Source organism: Phyllostomus discolor, chromosome 3, assembly GCF_004126475.2.
Source record: "Phyllostomus discolor isolate MPI-MPIP mPhyDis1 chromosome 3, mPhyDis1.pri.v3, whole genome shotgun sequence".
NCBI lineage: Eukaryota > Metazoa > Chordata > Mammalia > Chiroptera > Phyllostomidae > Phyllostomus > Phyllostomus discolor.
This window is the reverse complement of record NC_040905.2, coordinates 1,182,759-1,207,669: the sequence shown is the minus strand read 5'-3', so window position 1 is coordinate 1,207,669 and position 24,911 is coordinate 1,182,759. Positions and strand designations below refer to the sequence as shown.

At 62.1% G+C, this 24,911-nt stretch overlaps 1 protein-coding gene across 1 annotated transcript in view; it reads right to left on the bottom strand.

The window, feature by feature from the left end:
- Nucleotides 1–10,370: 10,370 nt before the first annotated feature.
- SLC38A9 (solute carrier family 38 member 9) overlaps nucleotides 10,371–24,911 on the bottom strand; it is a 31,098-nt gene continuing 16,557 nt past the window's right edge. The window contains exons 9-14 of the mRNA XM_028519966.2: nucleotides 24,380–24,487; nucleotides 20,139–20,245; nucleotides 15,984–16,097; nucleotides 14,470–14,618; nucleotides 12,092–12,181; nucleotides 10,371–10,911 (exon numbers count right to left, since the gene is read on the bottom strand). Of these exons, the coding sequence (XP_028375767.2) occupies nucleotides 10,746–10,911; nucleotides 12,092–12,181; nucleotides 14,470–14,618; nucleotides 15,984–16,097; nucleotides 20,139–20,245; nucleotides 24,380–24,487 (734 nt within the window). The 3' untranslated portion in view covers nucleotides 10,371–10,745. The remainder of the gene's footprint in view (nucleotides 10,912–12,091; nucleotides 12,182–14,469; nucleotides 14,619–15,983; nucleotides 16,098–20,138; nucleotides 20,246–24,379; nucleotides 24,488–24,911) is intronic.

Here is a 24,911-nt window from a genome sequence, read left to right as displayed (position 1 = left end):
AAATCTGATTAACCACGGAGCATTAATCACGCTCCTGCATCAGGTGAAAAGTCACCAGCAACAAGGGAGCCAAGGGAACCGTTTGCAAAAGGGCTGAGGAGAACAACAGTGTTCACCTTCACCCGAATTTCAGGTCAGGGCCCGGAGAAGCAGGGCTGTCTGCCGTGGTTTAGACTTGGCCTTCACACAATCAACAGCGAAAGGAAACCTCTGAGGGACCAGCAAATGTGAAAGAGAGAGGACAGTCTCACCTGTAATCAGAGAGGCCCCGAGCGTCCCACGAGATGACTGCCACCAAACAGGACGGGGTGCAACCTTTTTGGGTCAGCCTGAGGCCGGGAGGTACTGGCCCAGGGGACAGGGACCGGGGCTGCCTTGTGGGGGCCCCGTTTGCTCTGACCCGGCCACAGGCCTCACTGCAGGGCCCGCAGCAGCTGGACTGGGGCTCTGTGCAGTGGGGCCTCGTCCCTCAGGGCCCATCTGCCGTCACGTGACAAGCCGGCTCCCTAGCAGGGCACAGCCAGCGCCCCCTTGGGCTTTCCCAGCCCTAGGAAATCCTGGGAGACGGACCGGAAAGGGAAGGAGGGCCTTCTCCCATCTGCCCTCCTGGGGCTTGGCTGGTGAGCGCCGTGGTTCATTTTGCGTAACCTGGCTAGGCCACGCGCTCCAGGCATTTGGCTAAGTATGTCTGGGCATTGCTGTGAAGGTATTTTTTTAGACCAGATTAGCGCTTAAGTTAATAGACTTTGAGTACAAAAGGCCACTCTCCATGATGTGGGGGGGCCTCACCCACACACAGGAGGCCCCCCAGGAAACCGACCTCTCCAGAGAAGGAGGACCTGCCAGCGGCTTTGGGCTGGACGGCCCTGACCCTCGGAAGGCGATGCCTTAAAACCTCTCTCTCTCTGTCTCTCGCTTGGTGCTGTTTGCTGGAGTGTGCCATCCGCTAGCGTGAGTGACACGCTCGAGTGTGGGGGCCGGAACCGGGCGGCAGGGTCGCTGCGTCACTTTGTATTTGCATGTGAGACAGTCATGGTTTTTGCCACAAAATCGGGACTAGGCAGTCCCAACGTGTGTGACACAACGAATACACCAGCACTCTGCCTCTGTGACTCCCGGATGTCTCACCACTCACACGGACCTGGAATCCACGGATCCGGGTGTGCAAGGAGGCACGATTTCTTCTCCCAGCTCGCCTCTCTCTGTGGCCCGGGAGTCCCCTCACTAGAAGCGGTCCAGGCGGTCCCGCGAGGTGTGTCCTGGAGTGTCCTCAAACTGAGCATTGGGACAGAGCAGGACAGCTCAGTGAGTCACTCCTGCTTGGTGCTCTAGATCCTGTGGGCTGGGGAACAGCAGTGTCACCGTACCCGCCCCTGACTGCAGAGGCAGGACTGAGGACCAGCATGTGCCACTCTGCTCGGCCGGTCTGCTCAGCGAGTCCACGACACAGCCAGCATTAGACAGCAGCCCCTCTGTGCTGCACCCAGCACCCTTTCTCCGGCCATCCTAACACGTCTGGCCAGGTCAGAGAACCCTGGCCAGGTAGACAGGCAGCCCAGTCTCCTAACGGGTAAATGCACAGTTGGTGACTCAGGCGATGATGAGAGGGAAGGGAGGTTGGGGCGGTGGAAGCCAGGGCCAGCTGGTGCTGAGCACGGCTGGGGGCGGGGTGGGGGAGTAACTGGTGAATTCCAGCTCCACCCCACCCCTCCTCCCCCGTTTTGTATGGAAGGAACGCCTGAAATGTAGCCGTCTAATTCACGTGGACCCTGCGCTGGGACGCAATTCCTAAGCCCCCAGCCAAAACCGGCCACTATCTCCCCTGTGCTCGCTGCCATCTCTCACTGCAGGACCAGCCCTGCACTGGGCCGGCCCGCCCCCCACTGGACTATGAGGGCATGAGGCCAGGCCGGGTGCTCCCCGCGCGCACTCCCGCCACGGAGGGGCATGGCAAGCTCCCCCGCTGGGGCGAGGGCCGGACCCAGTGGCTGCGGTGCGAAGCTCCTCCCGCCGGGACCAACGTGCAGCCAGAAACTGGAATCGCGGCCCCACGTGATCGGTGCTGCCCGAGGCGCGCAGGCAGAGCTGACCAGCAGGGGCTGGGGTGGATGGGGGGGGGGGGGGGGCCCCGAGCTGCGGAGGCGTCGGGATCTCCGGAAACGGGGCCCGGGAGCCTCAGCGGAAGCCTCGAGTCTGCTCTCCAGGTGGGCCCTTGCCAACCGGCGGGACCGAGTCGCTGCGGAGGGCTTGGCGGGGTGGACGGAATCCAGGAGCGTGGAAGGTGCGTGCACTTGCTTGCGTGCCTGTGGGCGCTGTAACGGTGCCTCCAACGCCGCACGCAGGCGGTCTGGGAGCTACGGAGCGTTTTCTCGTTGTCTCCGCCCGTCGGCGGGGCCCCAGACCACCACCGCGTGGCAGCGCACGCGGTTTGTGTTAACACCAGCGGGGTCCGTGCAGTCGGTGTCAGGTGTTGAGAGGTCGGAGACACGTATTTTCCTTTTTAAGAAAAAAACGTTTATTGCTTTCTCCCCTAAAAATGACACGCTTCACTCTAAAACTCGGGGGAATACAGATAAAAGACGATAACGGACGCACACGCGGTCCCAGCACCGGAGGAGACTCAGGGTCGCGGGCGTCACGTGGGCCAGCCCTCCGCGCCTGCGCACTCGTGCGCCCCCGCCCCGGTCTAGGCCCAGCCGCTCGGTCCGCTGGGGTCACGTGGGGTCGCCCCGGGGCTGAGCAATTCCTGCCACCTAGAGGCCGCGTCCTGACGATGCAGGGCCACGTGCCACTCCCGCGCCTGTGCCACGCGGTGTCCACGGAACTCCTGCCCTGCAGGCCGTGGACGCAGTTCCAGGCCGTCCGTGGTGCTCGACAGGTAGGGCCGTGCGTTCCCAGGTGGGCTGATGGCCCCGCTACACCTTTCACCACCTTTCACCGTTACCAGGGTGCGCTCCGCCTGCGGGCAGAAGAGTCACCTTGCGTGACCCCACAGCAGTCTCATCCGTCTCGTTCACCGCGCCTCTCGACCACATCCCTTTCTCCCGCGGGGGATTCAGTCTCAGGTGATCCCGCCCACGACCACATTGTGCGGGGTGGCAGCCCCCGAGCGCCTGGCTGCATGGGCCGGCAGGGTGTGCTACCTGCGGCCAGGACCCGGCGTGCCCTGGCTGCGCCCCCGTGAGGTCCGCGCCACCACAAAACCTCCGAATGACGCATGTCTCCCAACGGATCCCCCTAGTTAGGAGGCGCATGACTATGGAAACAGGTGTTTTCAATTTTGCACACGCATACTCTCCATTCACTTTTATTTTTTTAACGTTTTTCCTTGCATTGTTTGAAAATATATTTTATTGATTGTGCTATTACAGTTGTCCCATTTTCCCCTTCACTCCCCTCCACCCTGCACACTCTCTCCCACCCACATTCCCGCCTTCAGTTCATGTCCATGTGTCATAAGTTCTTTAGCTTCTCCATTTCCCACACTATTCTTGCCCCCTCTGTCTATTTTCTACCCACCGTCTATGCTACTTATTCTCTGTGCCTTTTCCCCCACTTTCCCCCTTCCACTCCCCTGTTGCTAACCCTCCCTGTGATCTCCATTTCTGTGGTTCTGTTCCTGTTCTAGTTGTTTGCTTAGTGTGTTTTTTTTCTTTCTTTATTTTTAGGTGCAGTTGTTAATAGCTGTGAGTTTGTTGTCATTTTACTGTTCATATTTTTATCTTCTTTTTCTAAGTCCTATTAACATTTCATATAATAAGGGCTTGGTGATGATGAACTCCTTTAACTCCTTATCTGAGAAGCACTTTATCTGCCCTTCTATTCTAAATGATAGCTTTGCTGGACAGAGTAATCTTGGATGTAGGTCCTTGCCTTTCATGACTTCAAATACTTCTTTCCAGCCCCTTCTTGCCTGTAAGGTCTCTTTTGAGAAATCAGCTGACAGTCTTATGGGAACTCTTTTGTAGGTAACTGTGTCCTTTTCTCTTGCTGCTTTCAAGATTCTCTCCTTCTCTTTAATCTTGGCTAATGCAATTATGATGTGCCTTGGTGTGTTCCCCCTTGAGTCCAACTTCTTTGGGACTCTCTGAGCTTCCTGGACTTCCTGGAAGTCTATTTCCTTTGCCAGATTGGGGAAGTTCTCCATTATTTTTGCAAATAAGTTTTCAATTTTTTGTTCTTCCTCTTCTCCTTCTGGCTCTCCTATGATTTGGATGTTGGAGCGTTTAAAGCTGTCCCAGGGGTTCCTCAGCCTCTCCTCAGTTTTTTGAATTCTTGTGTCTTCATTCTGTTCTGGTTGAATGTTTCTTTCTTTCTTCTGGTCCACATCATTGATTTGAGTCCTGGCTTCCTTCCCGTCACTGTTGGTTCCCTGTACATTTTTCTTTATTTCACGTAATGAAACCTTCACTGCCTGGGTCTTTTTTATGCTGTTGAAGTACCCAGTGAGTTCCTGGAGTATCCTGATAACCAGTGTTTTGAACTGTGCATCTGATCGGTTGGCTCTCTTCGTGGCTTAGTTGTATTTTTTCTGGAGCTTTGAACTGTTCTTTCCTTTGGGCTTTTTTTTTTTTTTTGGTCTGGATGCACCCGTTATGTAGTAAGGGGCCGAGCCTTAAGTGCTCATCAGGGCGGGGCAACCCACGTCCCTGCGTTGTGACGCTGTACGTGGGGGAGGGTCCGAGAGGGAACAATGGCGCTTGCTCCGCTCTCTGCCGGATTTCAGTCACTTCCCCTGCTTCCCACAAGCAAAGTGGCCCTTCTGGTGCAGATTCCCGGGGTGGGTGGGCTTGTGTAGGTTCCAGGACCCCGTGGGTCTCTCCAACGAACTCTCCTGTGAGGCAGTGGGAGTCTCTCCCACTGCCACCTCAACCCCCACGGGTGTTTTCAGTGAGAGGTTTGGGGCTTTATTTCCCCGCTGGAGCTGTGGGTTGCGGGTCTGTCTCGCTCCCCAGTTGCTCCTCCTGGTTTATCTGCGCGTGAACGTGGGACCACCCGGTCCACCAGCCGCCGCCTCACCGCAAGTCCTCTCCGCCCGGCTCCGCCCGGCTGCCGGCTCCGCCCCTCCTGCCGGTCTGGGTGAGTGTTTCTTCTTTACCTCCTTGGTTGTTGGACTTCCACACAGTTCGGTGTTCTGGAAGTTCTAGTTGTTTTTTGTTTTTAAATTTGTTGTTGTCCTTCTTGTGGTTGTGCAAGGAAGCACAGGGTGTCTGCCTAAACCTCCGTGTTGGCCGGAAGTTTGTTTGCTTGTATTTACAAACGTCTTTTTGACCCCACGTGCGCACACCCGCACCCTCATGGGAAGCAGCTGCAGCTGCGCAGCACTCTGCAGGGGGACACTCCACGCTCTAGGTCCCGCCGGGCGTTTAGGTCTCTCGGCTTTCCAGGACAAACGCTGCAGTCCGCGCGTGTGCTCACGCTCGCCCCGCTCTCTGGTTGGGACCTGCCTCCGGCGGGGGGCAAGGGCTCGCCCGGCCAGGCTGCCTTCGGAGAGCCCGCGGCCACGGCCACACCGACACTCGCCGGGGAGGGTCCCTGTCCGCCCTTCCTCAGGGTGTTAGTGCCGCCGTCATGTCGGTGTTTGGAAACGGAAAGCCCTTTGCACTTTCTGCTGGGGAGGCCGAACGTTTCCAAACCGGCCGTGACGGGTGCTTCGCACACCGGGACACTCAGCCAGTGTCAGGGGACAACCCCGGGACCTTGGCGACCCCACAGAGGTGCCACTGCCACCACCGCCCGCCTCTGGAACATCCCTGCCGCCCTGGAAAGTGCCCTCAGGCCCACCTGCAGCGCGCCCGCCCCGGGCGGCCCCTCTGCTGTCTGCCCTGCGTGTGTGCACCCACCCGCGGGAGTCGTGTGCTGTGAACGGAGCCGCGCCATTGGCTGTCGCACTCATGGGACGCGCTCCAGGCGGGCCTCCGGCCTGCGCTGGGGGTTCCACCGAACTCGCTTCCCTTCGTGCTTACCCGCCGCTGCCGGCCGAGCGCAGGCCGTCCCACAGGCCCCTGTCCGCCTGCCTGCCGGGGCCCTGGAGGGCGTCACCGTTACCGGGGACCCAGCCCGTGTCACACTGCAGACAGAGCCCCGGCAGCACCGGGAGGGAGACTCCCTGCCTGCACTTCCCAGCCCGGGGCCACGCGTGAGCAGCAGCAGCTCCCTGCGTGGGGGTCGGGCTTCGCCTGCACACGGCCCACGGCCGGGACCCCACACTGCGGGGTCGCTGTCGGAACCAGCCGGGTTTCCCGAGGGCCGTGGGTTTCCGATGTAGTCCCTGAAAGTTGTAAAGCTAAGCCTTCGAAGCTGGTTTCCTTTTACTGCGTGGAAGCAGCACCTTTCTGCGGCGAAGCGGTGAGCGGACGAGTGGACGAGCGGCGTTGCCCGTCTCCGGAGCCGCGCTGGGCGGCGGGTCCGCCGCGTCCACGGCCCCTGCAGAGGAGGCCCTTCCTCCGCCCGGCGGCCCTGGAAGGAAGTGGACCGCGGGCCCTTGGGCACCTCCACAGTGTTCTCTGGGCTCCGCACCGTCTCTGTGCAGATTAAAGGAAAAAAAAACCGCTGCCAGATCCATCCTCAGGGAAGACTTCTCGCCGAAAACAGGAACGACGTCCTGTTTCGATCCGCAGATAACCGCTACCGATTGGCACACTCCGCGCGCGCTGTGGGGCCTCCAGCCGGACTCCCGCGGAAGGAGAAGCGCGGACCTGGTGGAAGGGCGGGGGGAGGGGCGCAGCGCTCGGAGCAGAGCGCCCCGAACAGCTCCGTCCGCCCCCTGCGCCCCCCCATTCCCCCTCCCCCCCAGCCACAGTCGGGGCTCCCCGTGCGCACGGGCGGGCGCCTTCCCAGTCCTGCCGGCTCTCCTTTGGGAGGACATTCCGGATCACGCGACCTCCAGACCCCCGAAGCCCGCCCGCCCGCCCCTGGGGTCAGCGGTCTCTCCCACCCGGGCGGAGGCTCTTCGTGCTCAGACCGCACTCCCCGGGCCGAGTGCGCACTCACTCCCGCGCGCCGCCGCCTCCTCCCCGGTTTGTCCCGGACGGGCTTTCAGGAAATCTGTCGCGTGAGGAACACAGTCGCCGGGCCCCCTGTGCTCGTTCTCTGTGGCCCTTCCTCCCGGGATCCGGCCGAAGGCCCCCCCCTAATTCTGTGTCACTGTACGTGGCCCGTGGCTTTAACACGTTGCGTCCTCAGAAACACGGTTCACCCCACAGAGCCGCGTTCGTCCCAGCTCTCTCCTGGACGCAGCGCGGTCACAGCGGCGGCGGCGGAGGGCCGGGCGCTCCGGCGTGTGTAGGGCAAAGGGCAGCCGCTGGTGCCCGGCAGGGGCTCTGGCTCTGTGTGCTGGGCCCAGGGACCGGCCCGAGGGCACTCCCGTCCGGACTGACGGATGCATCCTGACCCCGACCGAACCCCTTCCTTTTTGGAGACGTGGAGTGAAATCTTTTAAAATGCAGTGAACTTGCCCTGGCTGGCGTAGCTCAGTGGATTGAGTGTGGGCTGTGAAACAAAGTGTCACAGGTTCAATTCCCAGTCAGGGTACATGCCTGGGTTGCAGGACATGACCCCCAGCAACTGCACATTGATGTTTCTCTCTCTCTCTCCCTCCCTTCCCTCTCTAAAAATAAATAAATACAATCTTTAAAAAAATGCAGTGAACTTGATGTTTCCCATTAAAGTGGAACCCCGCTTCATCCAGGAATTGATTGAGTAAACAAGAGTTAAGTGCCCGCTGTGACCAAACGGGACTGTCCACCCAGGGTCAAGGGCGGGCCCCGGGAGGAGGCGTCCACGGGGGGGCCTCCCACCCCCTGGCCTCGGCCCCTGCTTTCCGCCGGAGACAGCGAGGAGGAGGAGGAGGAGGAGGAGGAGGGAGGAGGAGGGAGGAGGAGGGAGGAGGAGGGAGGAGGAGGAGGAGGAGGAAGAGGGGCAGCTTCTCGCCCAGCAGAAGGAGCCTCGTCTAAGCACTGCAGAAAGGGGGGAGGGGGACACAGAAAAGTGACCCGGGGATGAGGAACCGGGCTCTGAGGGGGGGCAAAGGGCGCATCTTTGCTGCCGTCATCGGCCCCGGATGGTGGCGGTCCCACGCCCTCGGCCAGCAGTGGGTCTCCCCACACACCAAGGGGCCTGTCCCTCCAGGGAGAGGCCCCTCCGGGGAGAGAGGCCCCAGCAGAGTGCCGCCCGAGAGGGCGGACCCTTCCAGGTCCGGGGCACTGCAGCCGGCCCGGCCCGTGCTCAGGATCGGACACGCGGGGCTCTGTGTGGCCCGGCCTGGTGGGGCGGCAGTCACGCGAGTGGCTGGGCGGGAGGCGTCGGACTCCGTGGGAGGGGAGCGCCGGCGTCCCTCTGCTTGGGGCCCCGGGGGGGGGGGGGCGGGCCACGGCGTTTCCCGGCAGTTCAACAAAGCCCCCCAGTTGTTTTCCTTCAACATCGTTTTGACTTAATCTCTTTTACATTAAAAAAACAACAAGTTACATTTCGAGAGCTCTGTTTAGGTTTTGAGGTTCCCGTCAGAGCGGTTTTGCAATGCGTGTTTACTGGACCCAAAGCGAGTCCCCGGGGGCCCTGCGGGCTGCTGGCGCTTCCCACTTGGGATCACGGGCCGAGGTCACGCTCCAGTGTTTGGGTGTCCGCTCAGCTCGGACACTCGGACCGGGCTGAGAAAACCAGCTGGCCACCCGGTTCTAGAAAGCAAGAGGTCATTGCTCCGTGAAGAAGCTAGTTTTGGCTCTTCCCAAGGAGCTCACACGCTCAGCGTTTGAACGCTGGCCTTTCACTGAGTCCCTGGAGAGAGGGTTTGACGGCGTCTTTCCGTTTGTCCCGCCCGGGGTGTCACGGTTTCCCCCATCAACCGCTCGCTCTCCGTGGGCCGGAGTCACGGGCGCAGCGATGCTGTGTGCGCAATGCAGAGAGCACAAAACGCAGGGTACGGGGGCAGTGAGACGCGTCTCGCAAAGCTCGTCTCAGACGGAACTTGCCGAAACGCAAGCAGGTACGTGGGCCCAGACCACGTGGGAAGGCCCCACAGTCCCGGGCGGCTAGCGGGAGCGGCGGGAGCGTGGTCAGCAGGGGCAGCTGCTCGTGAAGCCACCTCCTGCCAGCGGGTCCAGCGGACACACACTCCACACTGTCTCCATCACTGAGTGGCAGGACGTGCTCAGGCTGTGTCGTGCACGCCAGGGTGTGTCGAGAAGGAATGACGTCTCACCCGAGACCGGCTGTGAATACTTCGGTGGGAGACAGGCAGGGGGCAGTCTAATCGGGGCGGAATCTCGGGGCTGGGCATCGTGGGGGTGTTCGCCCATCACCATCATCATCACTTTTCTGAGTTGTAAACGAGCATAGTGTTTTCTCTCCTTTGTGCGTGCGTGAGAATTGCCACGGAGACTTTTTACAAGAGCTGAGGGAGGGCGTTCGTCAGTGTGCGTCTGCGCCTGTGGAGTGGGCTGGGCTGGGCGCCTCACTGGAGGGACCTCGGGCTGCCCTCGGGTGGGGGGCTCCTCACTGGTTCAACAAGCGACTGCACCGTCCTCCTCCGAGGGGGGAAGAGCACAGGTCATGCGCCGTCCTGGGGTGTGGGATGTGTGCTGACACAGAGCAGTTTTAACGTCAGCCTGAAATGAAAGAAATCTGCGCCCTTCAGTGGAGCAAGGGGGCTCTATCACACGGAAGACACGGGCTTCGGTTCCGGCTCAGGTTTAGTTTGCGTGAGAAAGAGAAGAGCGTCGGTTCCAGGAATTCAGATCCCCCAACCCCCTGTCAGACCCCTGGCGTTTTCTCTGGGGGATCTGCCCTCTCCCCGTCCGCTTCTGGAGGTCACACCTCGCGCAGGGACCTCTGGGGCCCCTTCCCTGTCCTGACGGACCTGTTTCCCCCGAGGCTGCACCGGGGAGGGGCCCTGGCCCGGCCCCCCCTCCACTCCCGTCCTCCCGGGACCCCACGTGGCCCTCAGCCAGGCTCCCCGCACCCAGACACAGCCTGCACCTGTGGGGGCAAGCACGCCTGGCCCCCACAGAACCCGGCTGGGGACCTAGAACTCGGGCCCAAGTCTCTGGTCCGGGACCGGAAACAGAAGTGAATGAAGTCAGACGGCAGCAAAGTCCACGAGTCCATTTATTCTGCGCAATCCCCACGACCGTGGGGCCTGCAGTGACACCTTTCCTCCCCTGTCCCAAACAGACATGGGGGACGTGGTTAGAAAAACTCAGGCTCTCGCACCCGCGTCAGGGGGTGGCTCTCTAGAAACGAGGTATTTGGTTCACCGTCCCGGACAGCGGGGGCCTGGGGGAGCTGCGGCAGAACGGCGGCGCGGCGAGTGGCGCAGCGGGGGCGGGCACACGGAAACGGGAACTGAAGCAGGACCTGGCGAAGCGCCACCGTGCGACACCCTGAGGATCTTGATGGCAGCAAACACGCCGCCCACCTCAGCTCGAGGAGCGAAGCACGGCTCGCTCTTCCGGGGGCGACGCCCCGAGAGGAGCAGACAGTGGGAGCGACGGGGGCAGCGGCGAGGGACCACCGGAAGGACGGGGACCAGGGCGGCTCGCATCGCCCCTGTCCTGTCCTGACCACAGCTGCTCGGGAGCGGGCGGGTCGCGGTTCCCCGGTTCCCGGTTCCCCAGGGGCGTGTCGGGAGCTGCAGCGGGAGCTGCAGCGGGAGCTGCGGCCACGGCAGCGTTTCCGAGCGAGCCGCGTGGGGCTGCTGCCGGATTGCGGAGCACCGTGGGGGCCTCTCGGGGCCGGCGGGCGCGTCGTCACAGGAAAAACTGGACGATCAGGTTGGCCAGGCCCAGCACGATGATGGCCACGTGCGCCAGGAGCCTGGGCCAGGTCAGCCGGCCCTCCTGGCGGAGGGCGAGGATGTAGGTGAGCGCCGGGTAGACGAAGACGAAGGCCAGGCCGCAGGCCGCGCCCGAGTACCTGCAAGGGAAGGGCGTTCTGAGTGCACCCCCGGCCCGCGTTCGGCCTTTGCTCGTTCACGAGCAAGACGCGTGCAGGACGGTCAAACCCTCCTCGGCCCGAGAGAACGGAGTCACGTGAGCCCTTTCCTGCTGGCATAAAGCAAGCAACTCGTTCCGCTCGCTAGGTTGACACAGAGCATCATTTCCTGTTCGTCTTGGGGCATCTGCTCCGCAGAGACGTCCTGCGACTCGCAGGTCTCCGCCGTCCCTCCGGGTCTCTGTGACCGGGGCCGCTTCCCCAGAAACATCTGGAGGGCGGCTCTCCGTCCCGACGCTTCCTGAGCGGCTCACACGCTCTGAGTGTCTGCCGCGGAGCGAGGGCCGGCGCCCCTCCCCGGCATGCAGCCCGAACACGGAGCCGGTCCCGAAAACACCTGAACCCGAGCCCCGCACTGTCCCCTCCCCGCTTTCCGGGGGGCATGGCCCGCTGGGGACCTGTCAGCCCACCAGCACCCGGGGCCTCCGCTCCGGCTGCCATCTCGGGCGAGGCTGGCGCTCCAGCGGCGGCGGCGGCAGCTCTGCGCTGCTCCCCGGGGGTTCGCAGAGAAGCTCATGGCGACCCTGGAGTCCCTTGAGACCCTAAGGTCACGACCCACTCCCGACCTGCTCCTGGCCTCCTCCAAACCAGTGTTCGGAGGACAGAATGTTCTTCCAGTTTCCGGAAGAAGGATATTGAGGGAAGGGCCATCTGGGATCTGAATGCTCCCCAAACTCTCCCTCCCTGACCACAGCCGACACTGAAGCTCACTGCTGAGTAGAAACAGATGAGGGAGAGGAGGAGGCCGCTGTGATGTGGGAGAGACTCCCCAGGTGCCCCAAGAAGCTCTGTAGTATTTGTTAAACGCTAAGTTTTTATTTTGGGAAAGAAGACGGGAATACGTAGAAAATAATGAGGGAAAGGGGCAAAGAGAGGAGCGGGGGCCCCAAGCGAAGGGGCACCGTGGTCCCAGCTGGAACCGCGCAGAAGCGGCGGACAGCGAGCCCGGCGTCGCCCACGCCGGGGAGCCACGCCCGCGTGTCACCAGCCCCGGACGCCGGCGCTGCGCACGGCTAACATGCAGCCGCAGCCGCAGCAGCAGCAGCAGAAGGAAAAGCACACGGGCCCCGGGGGGCAGGGCCCTCCCCCGAGGCTGCCGTACCTGATGATCCCGCCGATGTTGGGGTAGAAGCAGGCCGTGAGCACTCCGGCTCCCACGATCAGCAGGTTAAGAACCAGCACGTGGAAGACGCTGGAAGGTGACGAGAGAGTTTGGAGGAAAGAAAAAAATGTGAATGCAGGCAAATGACAACCCTCAACATGAAGACGCAATTCTTTATGAACACCTTTAACGCCAGAACGTCTTAAACTTGACAGTGACACCACAGCAGAGAGAGAAGGCGACCCCGGCCAGGGCTGGGGGCGGGCACTCGGCCCTCTGGGCGCTGCTGCACACGGGCTGCTTTGTGGGGGCCGCCCCGTGGCCTGTCCCAGAACACGGGTGGCGCCTGCTTTCCCAGGGAAAACAGACGGTGGTGCGTGTCGCCAGTGGTGAGGCTGGGGCTTTCGGGGAGTTTCGGAGACCGTGTAACCGCTGCCCCGAGCCTGGCCGTTTCCCGACACTCGGAGACACGACGCAATGGACGGGACGTGGACATCCGCGTGATTGGCCCCCACGGTGAGGCGTGTCGGCATCTGGGAGTCTCAGGACCGGCGGCCAATGGGCCCCCGATGACCAAACACGAGGTTGCAAAGGCAGGCGTGGGGGGTGGGGGGATCCAGAGCGTGGGACAGACCAGTGGGCGTCAGTGTGACTGTGTCTCAGAGTCAGCTGGTTCTCAGGGGACTGGGACCGGGCAGCGTTGGGCCGAGTGTCACAGGGGAAACCCACGCGACCTGCAAGGGCTACTCAAGCACTTGTTCCCTTGCCCCGTGGGCGTCCATGAGAAGGGGTTTGTTCATACATTGAAAGAAAACCACGTATTACAGCAGTCTGAATGCAGAAGATAAAAGGATCCAATTATCGTAAATCGGACATTAAAGAGTTCTGAAAACATAAACATGTTACTTTGGAAACCGTTATTCATAAACGTGATTTATGCTAACAAGGAATGGTTTTATAATTGCCCTTTAAAAAAATTAACATTTTTAAAATTCACAGTGGTTAACGCTTGTGCGTTAAACAGTGACATATAAACCGGGGTTCCTGGGGCCCTGAAAAGGCTCTGAGAGAGAAACAGGGCCCACGACCAAACAGGGTGCCCGACGGGCACAGCCTGTGGATGGCTTGTGGCGGGAGGGGGGCGATGGTGTGCTCTTGGTGGCTGGGGAGGGGTACGGTGCTAGCCGGGGAGAGTCCAGGTTCTCCCGGAAGAAAAAACGCCCCAGCAGCCACCACTGTGCAAACCAGGGCAGACAGCAGGAGCCACGCCTCCTCCCAGCACGCTCTGGTCTGTGTCTGTGCACTCTGGTCTGTGTGCTCTGGTCCTCGCTCTAGCCTGTGGGCTCTCGCCTGTGCGCTCTCATCTGTGTGCTCTCGCCTGTGTGCTCACCGCTCCCGGCTGGCCTTGCCAAGCGAGGGTGCAGCACAGGCACAGACACGGCGAGCTGTCCGCCCGCGTCCGGCCTTTCCAGCTGAGTGTCGGCAGCACCCGGGCTGCTGCTCGCGCTCAGTGCCCGGGGCCTGGTGACTCTGGACCCTCCTTTGAACGGCGAACGGCTTCTGAGCCGACACCTCTGTAGCCGATGATTCACCTAACGGGGGACAGACCGCACCTGTTCCCTCCAGGAGGAGCTGGTTAAGACCGTGTGTGCGTTGGTTACTGTAAATGTAACGTTTTCTTCAAACTTTATCCAGAAGTTTTCTTCTGTGATCATGTATTCCCAGTGAAACAGGTCAAGGGCAGGCACTTGCCACGGGGATGAATCGCGGATGAAACTGGCGGCGAGAGTCAGAGCCGGCCAGGGCCGCCCAGGGGAGCCCCGGGGAGCCCGGCCGGGCAGGTGGACACCTCTCCTGGAGGAGGGGGCCTCACGACTCCGCCGTCGCCAGGGAGGGGCGGGGCATCGCAGTGGAGGTCACAGGGGCGGAGACCTGACTCTCGTCACGCCTCCCACCTTCCGTGCTCGACTCTCATTCACGTGAAACGGACGGACGTCCATGAACACACCGGTAACCAGTCAGTCAGATGACCCCTGGTTCCGGTTAAAGAGCTGCTGCTGCTCATCAGCCAACGCAGGTTCTTGGTATCATTAGCTTCCTGGCGATGTGTAGGTTAACGGCAACCAAGCCGTAAGGCAAATACAACTGGCATCAGACCTAACACAGCTCGGCCGGGCGAACTGTAAACGACTCTGGACAAGGAAGCGTCTCCTCTTTCTAAAGTCTTCGGGGGAAATGACAGCAACGACCTACCCTGGTAACCACGGTCGCGAGGCTGGTTTTCACAGCGAAAGGACTAGGCACGTTTCCAGACGACCCGCGTGCGCCGTCGTCGCTGGCGGCGCGGCACACCTGCTGGTCCAGCCAGGAGCCCTTACCTGGGGTAGACGTCCCCGAACACGTGGCCCAGCAGCTGGACGCGCGCCAGGTAGCCCAGGAGCGGGTACACGGTCATCATCTGGAACAGCAGGAAGATCCTCGCGATGAAGGACAGGATGTCACTGCTGGGGAAGTTGTCCAGGAAGTTCTGGCCGGGAGAGAGACGGAGTCGCGTCAACGCTCGGGTCCCGTGCCCGCACACGGGGACGGGGGCTGCCACTGCCCAGCAGGAGCCCGGGGCCTGGGCTGAGAGTTGCCGCTGCGGCCTGGCGGCCCCTTCGGGGCGCGGAGTTCAGAAGCCGACGGGGTTTCACGGTGTCTCCAGACGGGCGACGTTGGTACATTTTCCTTCTGTCCGTGCGGGGGAAGCGCCAGGCTGCAGCTGATCTGGCAGTTACTCGGCAAAGGCCCTGTCCTCCACCGGGACGGCGGAGCAGCTCTGTGTGGCGGGCCTGGCGACAGTCCGCCACAATGTGCCATGTGCTCGCCGGGCCGCCCGCTGGGCCCGCACGGACTCTGCACCCCGGAGCCCTCCGGAGTCGAGGCCACAGAGCAGCTCTGTCTCCGGGACCAGCCCCTCTTACCGTCCGTCCCGAGAGGAAAGGGTTTGTGTCTATTCCCTCTCAGGACTCTGTTCTCCACTTTGGCTTGGCATCTGGGAAAACGGCTCATCGCTCACCTTCCCTTTCGAGCTGAAACCCCACAGCTGTTCCCACCCCCAAGGGGGCCTTGGCGTGGCCGCTCACATGGGGGGGGGTTCGGCACACACGCAGCTGCCGAGTGCTTCTGGAGGCGGGGAGGCGGAAGGCGGCCATTCCAGGCCGTTGTGGCAGCAGGAGCGCACACACCGGCCTCCCCGCAGAGCCGGAGCCCGGCACCCAGTGTCGCTCCTCCGGGGCCAGGCACGCCGCCCCTGCACCACACTCCCCCAGAAGAGCTCCCTTCTGACCGGGAGTCGGGCCCCCGTGGGAGGCTGATGGGTTTTTGTGGGAAGTTCTACCGTCACATTAAACTCCAGACGACACCACGCCTAAGTCCATGGCGGGCCAAGCCGGACAAAATCTCACTTGTGGCAGCCTCTTAGTAAAAACATGTCTCCTGGGCTCTGTCTGTCTGTTCCTCTGTCTGTCCTGCTGCCCGTCAGCTGGACACGCTGACCTCGGGGCCAGCTCACCCAGGGTATCCCAGGGCCTGGGCTCCGAGCCCACGGGAGCTGGACGTGCTCCCGGCGGAGGTGCTGTGAGCCCTCGGCCGCTGCTCTGACCTTTCCTGGAGAGGTCAGGGCCATTTATCTGGGTCACAGGTGCCGAGGGTCACAGGGAGGGCCTCCTCGGACGGCCCACACTCCGCGGGGGGGGGGGGGCACAGGGAAGCTCAGAGAGGCTGGGGCAGGGCCGGGAGCCCCCGGGCGAGGGGGCGAGGGGGCGGCAGCGAGGGCAGCCCTGCTGTGGCGTCGCCCGGCCGGCCGCGCGGGTGCGGGGCTGGGAGCAGCCGCACGGAGCGCAGAGCCCACCTGTGCGATGCAGTCTTTGGGGAGCGGCGGCGAAGGAAACGAGGCGTAAACCAGGACTCCGATGTAGAGGTAGGTCAGCGTCACCAGCAGGTAGGCGATGGACAGGTCCCTCACCTGTGGGGAGAGAGCGGCAGCTCACGGCACGGGGACCCCTGCAGTGGGTCTGTCGAGCAGGGCGAGGGGGACCGACACCCACGACACTTCTCTCTGGCCGAGTGCGTGCCGAGTGCACACAGATCTTCCAGGGCCACCTGCTCTTGGGGCCTCGTTACAACAAACTCACGGCCCGTGAGCCAGCCAGCCAGACCGTGTCCACTGCCCTGGAGCGGCCCCGTGCTGCCTCCTGCCGACTCCGAGAGCTAACACACGTACGTGGTGGCTTCCCGTGACAGCAATGCTGGCTTCACTCCAAACCCTGGTTTATTTACCGAATCACAAAATATTTACTAAAATAATAAAGCTAAGGGACAACAAGGAAGCAAGGCTAAGCCCCCTGTGACCTATGGCATTACATTTTTTTCTTTTAGTGAATTAACTCTTCAAAGCACACCTAGACTGACAGAGACTGCTACCTAATGAAAGGTAGCAAATAAAGAGGAACAGCCGGCAGAGGAGCAGACAGCAGGCAGGTACTAAAGACTTGCGTCAGGAAGCGAGCAGCACACAGACGGGGACGAGAGGACAGCTGCCCGCAGCAGGGGCAGCGGACACAGGCGGGCGTCCAGGGCAGCGGGCACCCCCCCCCCCCCGACCCCCGGGCTGGCTCTGCCCTCCCACCCTCCCGCTCCCCAGCGAAGTCCAAAGCTCCGAGATACTGAGGGCGGCCGGCTGTCGGGGCCCCGCCCGGCAACCCCGCAGCTCCCCTAGCTGGTCTCCCTCGGCGGTGCTCAAGTGGGCAGCACGGCGGAACTGAGGAACTTTCTCGGCGCAAACCCAGACCGCTTCGCCCGCTAAGGAAACAGACGGGAGGAACTGCACACGGTTTGACTTGGGTCCAGTAACGCGGCGACTGGGCGAGTGTTGGCGACCGCTGGACGACTCCCCCTCAAACAGCTAAAGCAGCAGCACAGAGTCACCCGCTCGGGTGCTGGGGAAGCACGTAAAGACCAGGTGACACCAGGGACACGCTGTGAGAAGGCCCACGGTCGGGCCTGAGCTGCCACCCAGCTGGGACGCGAACCAGGGCCCCCCCCACCCCCCGCCCCCGGATCACGTGCTCACGCGACGCGTCTCCAGTGGCAGGAGAAGGCCCCCGACGCCCACGACGCAGCCAGGGGTAACGACGGTCCTCAGGTCGAGTCCCATCCCCACCGTTACGTCTCCGGGACTCCGGCGCACAGTAGGGGCTCGCTCACCACAGTAGGGTGAGTGTCGGTAAACCACCACCAAACCACGTCGGCTGCGGTCTGAGGCGCGGCCAGGTGCTCGGCCCCGCGCTCACGAGCCCACTCGCTGCACGCGCTACGTTACCGGCCGCCTGTGGGGACGGCAGCGTCCCTCGTTTCCCGGAGGAGGGCACCGGGCCACGTGCCGCCCATACACACACACACACGCTTCGCTGCTCTCTGGCTGGACCGCCGGCCGGCACGGTGCCCCACCAGGGCGTGCAGCCTCTGCAAAGCCCCTCCTCGTGGAAAACGGCAGGAAAGGCTCTTTTAGAACGCGAGGCTCCAAGTAGAAATACGCACTTGAGAAGAGGCAGAGCGACAGTCTGGAGAGCCCCACCGTGGAGGTCCGTGCCCCGCGTCTGGCGTGAGCACGGCGGGCCCGCAGGGCTGGTCTCGGAGAGCGGCAGGAGCGTCCGCTCAGAGCCAGCGGCGCACGGGGTCGGGGGCGCATCCCGCGTCTCGGATGTGGGTTCTCGCCTGCCCCACGTCCCCCCCCGCCCCCCCAGTGAAAACCCTCCCCGGTGGAGACCGGATTCCCAGCAGTGAGGAGGCCGACCGCACTGGCCCACCCCAGACACGATGGACGGTGACCCGGACCGCACAGCTGCTCAGCGAGAAGCAGCAGGGACAGGCAGTGAGGCATGAGGCTCTGCGACGAGCTTCTAAAGAACAAGCAGGCTCTGAGGCGAAATGGAGAACAAAGCAAAGCAGGCAGCGTGCAGCTTCTGCTTCTGCTTCTGCGTCAGGGTGGATCAGACCGATCCCCCCCTGCCAGAAAAGTGTTTCTGTTTCAGAACTTTGGGGGCGAGCAGTCCTCTCCGCGTGGTGGCCAGATGACAGGACAGGGACGGTGCCGGGACCCCTGAGGAAGCTCGGCTCGGGCTCTGCCCCTGCCGCCACCGGCTGTTCGAGCTCACCGGAGCCCCTGCAGGTGTGTGCTGACGTGACCAGAGTCACAGAGGCCACGGGCTCAGCTCGTCACCCCAGAGAAAGGACCCGCCCCTGGGAGGCACCGGGAGAAGCAGCGCTCGGGCCGAAGGTTCTGAGACCGACTGACGGCTTCACGGGAAGGAATGAAATGTGAAGGTCACCCAGTCAGGGAATTTGGGAAATCCAGATTTGCTCAGCTCCAGCTCCACTCAGAGGTGACTGGCCATACAGATGTCACCAGGTGCGAGACACGACATACCTCTGTGGCCTAAGGTGAGAGCTAGCTTCCCGCTACCCAGGAAGATCTGTTTCGCCTTCTCAGTGGCTCTGCCCCACGTCACGGGAAACCCCCGGCGCACCAGGCCCTTCCGTGCCCAGCGCGTCACCGACCACGGCAGGCCTCTCGGTGAGAGCTTTGCCTGCGCGGCTGTCACCTGTCAGATGAAGCCCGACACCCGCACACGGGCCCCAGGGAGGGGGCAGATGTCGGCCTGCTCGGGGTCCGGTTAGTTTGCTCTCCCTCTCCCCACTGTCTTAACTTGGAAGCTTATTGATCTGAACCCTTTTCTGATGTGGGTGTTTACAGCCATGAATTTCCCTCCAAGCACTGCTTTAGCTGCACCCTACACATCCTGATCTGTTTTCATTTTCCATAATCTCAAAGTATTTCCTTTTTTTTCCCTTGTAATTTCTTCTTTCCCCATTAGCTATTTAAGAATACATTAATTCCCACGTATGTGTCAAGTTCCAAAACTTCTTTCTCTTATTGATGTTTAACTCACTGCAGTCAAAGAGATACGTGGTACGGATTCAAACCTTGTGAATGTGTTGAGACCTGTTCAGCACGTGGTTGATCCTGGTGGGCGTTTCTGTGCGTCTGAAACAAACGTCCCTCCCGCAGCGGGTGTCGGAGGGAAGACTTCTACAAATGCCAGCTAGGTGAAGTGGGTTGGTCGTGTCTTCACATTTTCTGTGTCCGTTCTTAGTTCCTACTTGTCCTATCTGTTATTAGGGGAGGGGTCGTGATCTCCGATTATAATGGTGGGTTTGTCTACTCCTCCTTTCAGTTTTGACAGCTATTTGGAAACTCTTTCACTGGGTGCACACAAATCCAGGACTATTGTGTCTTCTTCATGAACCGATCCCTAAAGACCATGAGACGTAATGTGCCTCTCTGTCTTGGCACCACTCCTCCTTCTGAAGTCGACCTTGGCGTTCGAACAGCCACTCCCCCCTCCTCATGTTCAGTGCCCTCACGGAACAGCTCGGTACTCACGGTGGGTTTGCTACAGACAGCATGTGTGGTAGGGTTCGCTTTCTAGGTCAGTCTGACAATCTGTGTCTTTTAATTTCAGTGTCTGGACCATTCTATCTAAGGTGATTATCAATAGTATTTGGCTTAAATCTACCGTCTTGCTGTTTGTTTTCTGTCTGTCCCATCTACACCTGGTTCCCCTCTTCCTGTCTTTGAGGTCTCGGGGGCACTTCTGAAGACTTTATCACCCTGGTGGGCTGCTGGCCACCCCCCCCCCATTTCTCAGTGATCGCTCGAGTGGGAGTTGGGGACCATGGCCCGCTGGTGAAACCTGGCCCACTCTTCGTTGCGGGGAATAAAATTCTCTGGAAACACAGCCACCCCGTGTGTTAGCATGTCATCTACGGCTGCAGAGTGCCGCCGCGGGGGCCCGGCCGCTGTCACAGGGACCTCGAGTCCCGCGAGGCTCCGCATGGGCCCCATCTGACCTTTACGGAAGAGGTAAGCTGACCACTGCTCTGTGGCGTAAGTCTGCGAGTTACGTGGCAGTAACAAAAAGCACCTCCTCGGGGAGTTACTCACGTTGTTCTCCTGGTTCCTGTTGTTCTTTAAGAGTGTGATAACACAGTTATGAATAAAGAAAGCAAGGGTGAGTATTCCGGTCAACTGTGGGAACGCAAATCTTATCTCTAGGAGAGAAAGAGAAGGGAAACCACATTAACACCGGCAGCCAGGACACGAGCACACGCCGCCACAGCTGACCGCTCAACACCGGGCGTCTGTCTGTCTGTCTGTCCGGGGACGAAGGACACCGGCGCATCTCCCGCAGCTGCCCACGGCCAGCGCGCCGCTCAGCGACAACGGGCTGGGGACGGGGCGAGGAGGAGCCAGGAAGCAGCCTCTCTGCGCGAGGGGGGGGAAGGGGTGAGGCCTTGGCAGCGGTCACTCCTGTCTGTGGTCACGCCTGTCCCCGCACAGCCCCTGAGCCGGCGCACGGAGTGGCAGCGCTCACATCTCGGTGGTGAGTTCGCGGAGCCTGGAGTCCGTTCCCGTGTCGTCCTTTACGAGCCACGGCACCGGCCTCCCCACCAGCAGCGGGACTGCTCTGCCCCGCCCCCCCCCAGTGCCCCTGTCCCCGGCCCCAAGCCGGCCGCGTAGTGGGGCGGCGCTCAGGCCCAGGGCCCGTGGGGCTCTGCAGAGCCTCCTCTCCCAGCACTTGAATCTGCTGGAACGCGCCCTCAGGGCAGGAATCATGGCAGGAATTGTCGCTCACGGGACATTTTCAGCGGCTAAAGCAGAGAGCACCGCGGGGGTGCGCTGGCCGCAGGGAGGGGAGCGGCCGGTGGGAGGGGCCGCTCCGGGAGGGCGGGGCGTGAGAACCCCGTTCTGGCGGGGAAACCGCGAGTGCGCAGGGGAGAGACGGGGCGCTCAACAGCGCGGGAGGGGTCGGCTCCCCGGCTGACGGGCTCCTTTCCCATCGTCCCGCACCTGCCGTCTCTCCGTGAGCTGCGATGGGCGCAGAGTCGCTGTGACACGCGAGCAGTAAACGTGACGGCGTCTAGGGGTCAGCATGACACTCAGAATCACGGCGCAAGCACCGACTTTGGACAGACGGTGAAGTTATTGTTCGATTTGCAGACATTTTTTTTTTAGAGAAACGACGGAAAAACTCTTCAGTAAGAACTCAAAGGCATCAGATCACAAATAGAAAGAGAGGAACTGCGGCACGCGACCACCAGAAGTCAACGACAAGTCCGTACCACAGGGAAGACATGGGGATGCGGGGAGCGCAGGGCTTCAGGGAGGGCCCGGCCGGCGGCGCTGCCTGCGTGGACCCCGGGAACGGATGGGGCGTGCCCCATACAGGGAAGAGGACGTGCCCGCATCTGGCAGCACTGCGAGGGGGACGGTGTGGCCGGAGGGGACTGAATAGTGGGACAGAGGCAGCAGATGGCGTCGGAGAGGGAGCTGGGGGTCAGTCAGGTCACCCAGCGCCCGCAGCCTGTGACTCGTCTTTGCTCCGAGTGACAGGGGAAACCCCTGCAGGCTTCCGCAGGTGGAGGTGTGAGGACACGGCCAGGCTGCTGGGTACAGACCAGACCTCAGTGGAGGGGCGGGCGGTGGGGGGGGGGGGACGAGCGGGGCAGTGAGGCGAGTCGAGGGCTGTGACAGGCCCGGGGAGAGGTCAGCGGCCTCGCCCGGCTCTGCGGTAGCAATCATCAGGGCAGGCAAGCAGCGCTCCCAAGTGTTTGGCCTGATCACGTGGGACGCGGGGCCCCCACTCTCTGAGATGGAGACTCAGAGAGAAGAGCAGGTTGAGCAGGTGGGACCGGGGGGGTGGGGAAGGAAACAGGGGTTTGGTTTCTGAAGGTCCGAAGTTTGGGACGCTAGTGGACACGCCGGTGGGGACGTGCAGGGCAGGCGGATACGTGAGTGTGGGTGTCAGCAGAGGGCCCCGGGCCACAGACACGAGGTCGACACTGGTCAGCACGCGGACAAGGCCTGAAGCCAGGTGACGAGATGACATGACTTGGCGAGACGGGAGAGAAAGAGGTGTGAGCTCTAAGCCCTGGTGACTTCGTTACACAGGGGCTGGGACCACGGGAGAAGGCGCGGCAACGCCCAAGAGTGGAGAGGGGGGGCCGAGCGTGCGGGAAGGCAGCGTGTGGCCAGGGCAGAGGTGGCCAGGGCAGAGGTGGCCAGGGCAGAGGTGGCCCGTTACGCCCGTGCAGCCGAGGCCGGGCAGGAGGGGTGTGAGGAGGGGCTGCTGGGCCTGGAAGCCACAGTCCCTGGCCGTCAGCTGAGCAACGGGCCGCAGCCCCACAGAGCGAGTCCGAGGCAGAAGGCGGAGGGTGGGAGGGGGCGGTGAGCAGACACCCCTCAGAGGTGTTTCCTCTGCAGGGAAGCAGCAGCTTGTGGGGATGGGGGGACGTGGTGTCGCCCGAGTTTGGGTCGGGCAGACTGGGAGGCCGGCTGGCGCCCTGATGGGGAGAGCCAGGCAGAGAAATGACAGCTCCCGCCCCTGGTTTCGGAGGAGGAGGGACGGCGGCGAGCCGGAGCCTGGGCAGGAAAGGACAGGCTGAGCACGCGGGGACGCACGCTGTCCTCGTCCCCCAGCTCCCTGTGGGGCCACGGGGCCCACGGCGTCGGGAGGGAGATTTCTAGGAATGAGAACAGCAACAGAGACTCCGTCGGCACCAGGAGGTGACGCAAACCCCTCGTCAGGGCGGTGAGGACGGACACCCCCAGAGCTCCCTGGGTCTTGGCCAGCCTCCACTCCTGAGTGGCCCCTGTGACAAGGACGTAGTGACCTCTCGAGGGCACTGACACAACCTCTAGCCCTCACGGTCCTGCCCTTGCTGTCACTCAGAAGTGCAGTGAAGTGAACGGCCTGGCAACTAGTTAAACAGGCTCTTCCATCTCCCGAGGAACTATTTATACTCCCCTCCCCCCCGTGTTGACCTCCCGTGTCCCCCCATCAGCAGAAACTTTTATCACTGAGCTCCAAGAATAAACCAGCGCGGACCCAAGTTTAGAAGGGAACGCCCGAGACTATTTTTACCGGCCGACGATGGAAGAACCGGCTCCCTGTCTCCACTCTCGCCCGCACCCAGTGCCCAGCATGCTTTGGGGGTGGGGGGAAGGGGCAGGATGGAGCCCTGGTGCCTCCTTTGTCCTCAATCTGCACGGACTTTTATTTTAGCCTTTGCAGGCTGCCAATAGAAAGAATAAACAACAACAATGACAACAAAAGCGAAGCTGACGCAGCTGGGCGCCGTGGACACGGGCAGCCACGGCAGCTGGCACGGGCACCGCCTTCCCGTGTGAGCGCCGGTCAGTCCGCCGGGGACCCGCAGGGACGCCGACGCCGCAGGCGCAGAGGGCGGCAGGCGACGGGACCGCTGCGGTCAGGGGGTGACCCCGGGCCCCACCGCACGGCAGCGACCGCAGACCCCAGACCCCACACGGCCTGCACTTGCGGGCGAAGACAGAAAACAGAGCCGCCTTCCGACCCAGCGCGGGAGCCTCGTGCCACCGTCCCCTGCTCACGTCCCCGACACCGGGGGGACGGTCCCCTCCCTTCTCTGACCCGGCCGCTCGGTCAGCACCGTCCACTCGCTCTCTCGTGGGCTCTCAGCGCGTGCGCGTCCTCCAGACTTAGGCGAAACTCGAGGAACTGCCCAGTCACAACCGTGAGAAAATAAGGCGGGAGGAAACACGTGATGACCGTCATTACCCCGAAAAACGGCGATTTCAAAGGAAAACCCGAAGGGGAGCAGCAATGGCCCTGAGGGGCAAGCCTGCCCGCCCGCACCAGTCGCCGACCGGGCTCAGCCTCTGGAACCCTGGGGCACGTCTGCTCGGGAAGTCCACCAGGGGCGTCCGGCCTTGGGCATCACTGGGGCACACCGGGAGGAGAAGGGTTGTCTGGGCCCCGCGTTCAATGCACCGCAACAGGTCATCACAAAAACAGCTCATCATGTCTTAGGCAGGTTTGCCATTCTGTGTCGGGCCGCACGCACAGCCACCCTGGGCCGCGGGCGGGACACCCCGGTGTCGACGATGCGTCTTTGGTATCTCAGGGGCACGGCGACTCGCACGAACTCCTGCCCCAGGCAGAAATGACGAGGGGCTGCCACCCCCGACGGCAAGGCGGCCAGAGCGATTTCAGGGGGACTCTGGTTCCAGCCAAACAGCAGTAATAAAAATGCCCACCACGAAGAATGCCCTCGCTGGATTCAGAATCCCGGCAGTCCAAAGTAGCCAACTGAAAGGTCACGTTGTTGCCATTTCCTAATTGTTTATGGGCTAAAGCAGCTCACCTGGCACAAAGAACTCTGTCGGCGTGAACCAGTGAAACTCCAGGTGGAATCCCAGGTGAGCCGCCTTCAGGGTGACGAGGAACACCAGGTAGAGGACCGACACCGTGCCTGCGGGGGGGAGAGGCAGAGACCATCGTCACTTTCTTGTCTTTATAGGCCGTTTGAGGCCCGCCTCTGCTCCTGCCTCTCCGGCAAGCCTGGAACCCGGTCCCGTCGCCGGTGATGCCCACGGCGACCCAGGCGGGAGGTGAGGATGGAGACGGGCTCCCTGCGTCACTGGGAAACACAGCAGAGACCAGGGGGCAGGCCCCACGGGCCCCGGGGCCGAGCTCAGCGGAGGGTGCGCGCCGAGGCCCCCACGCGGCGCCAGGTTACGGGGGAGAACACAGACGAGGTGAAACCGACCATTCTCTGCACGGGAGCCTCGGAGAGGGCCGCAGGCTGGAAGAGCCTGTCAGGACGCATGGCGTGGTGCGCGACCGGCAGAGAGTCAGGCCGTGGGTGCTGGCGGCAGGCCCCTCGGAGAAGGCGG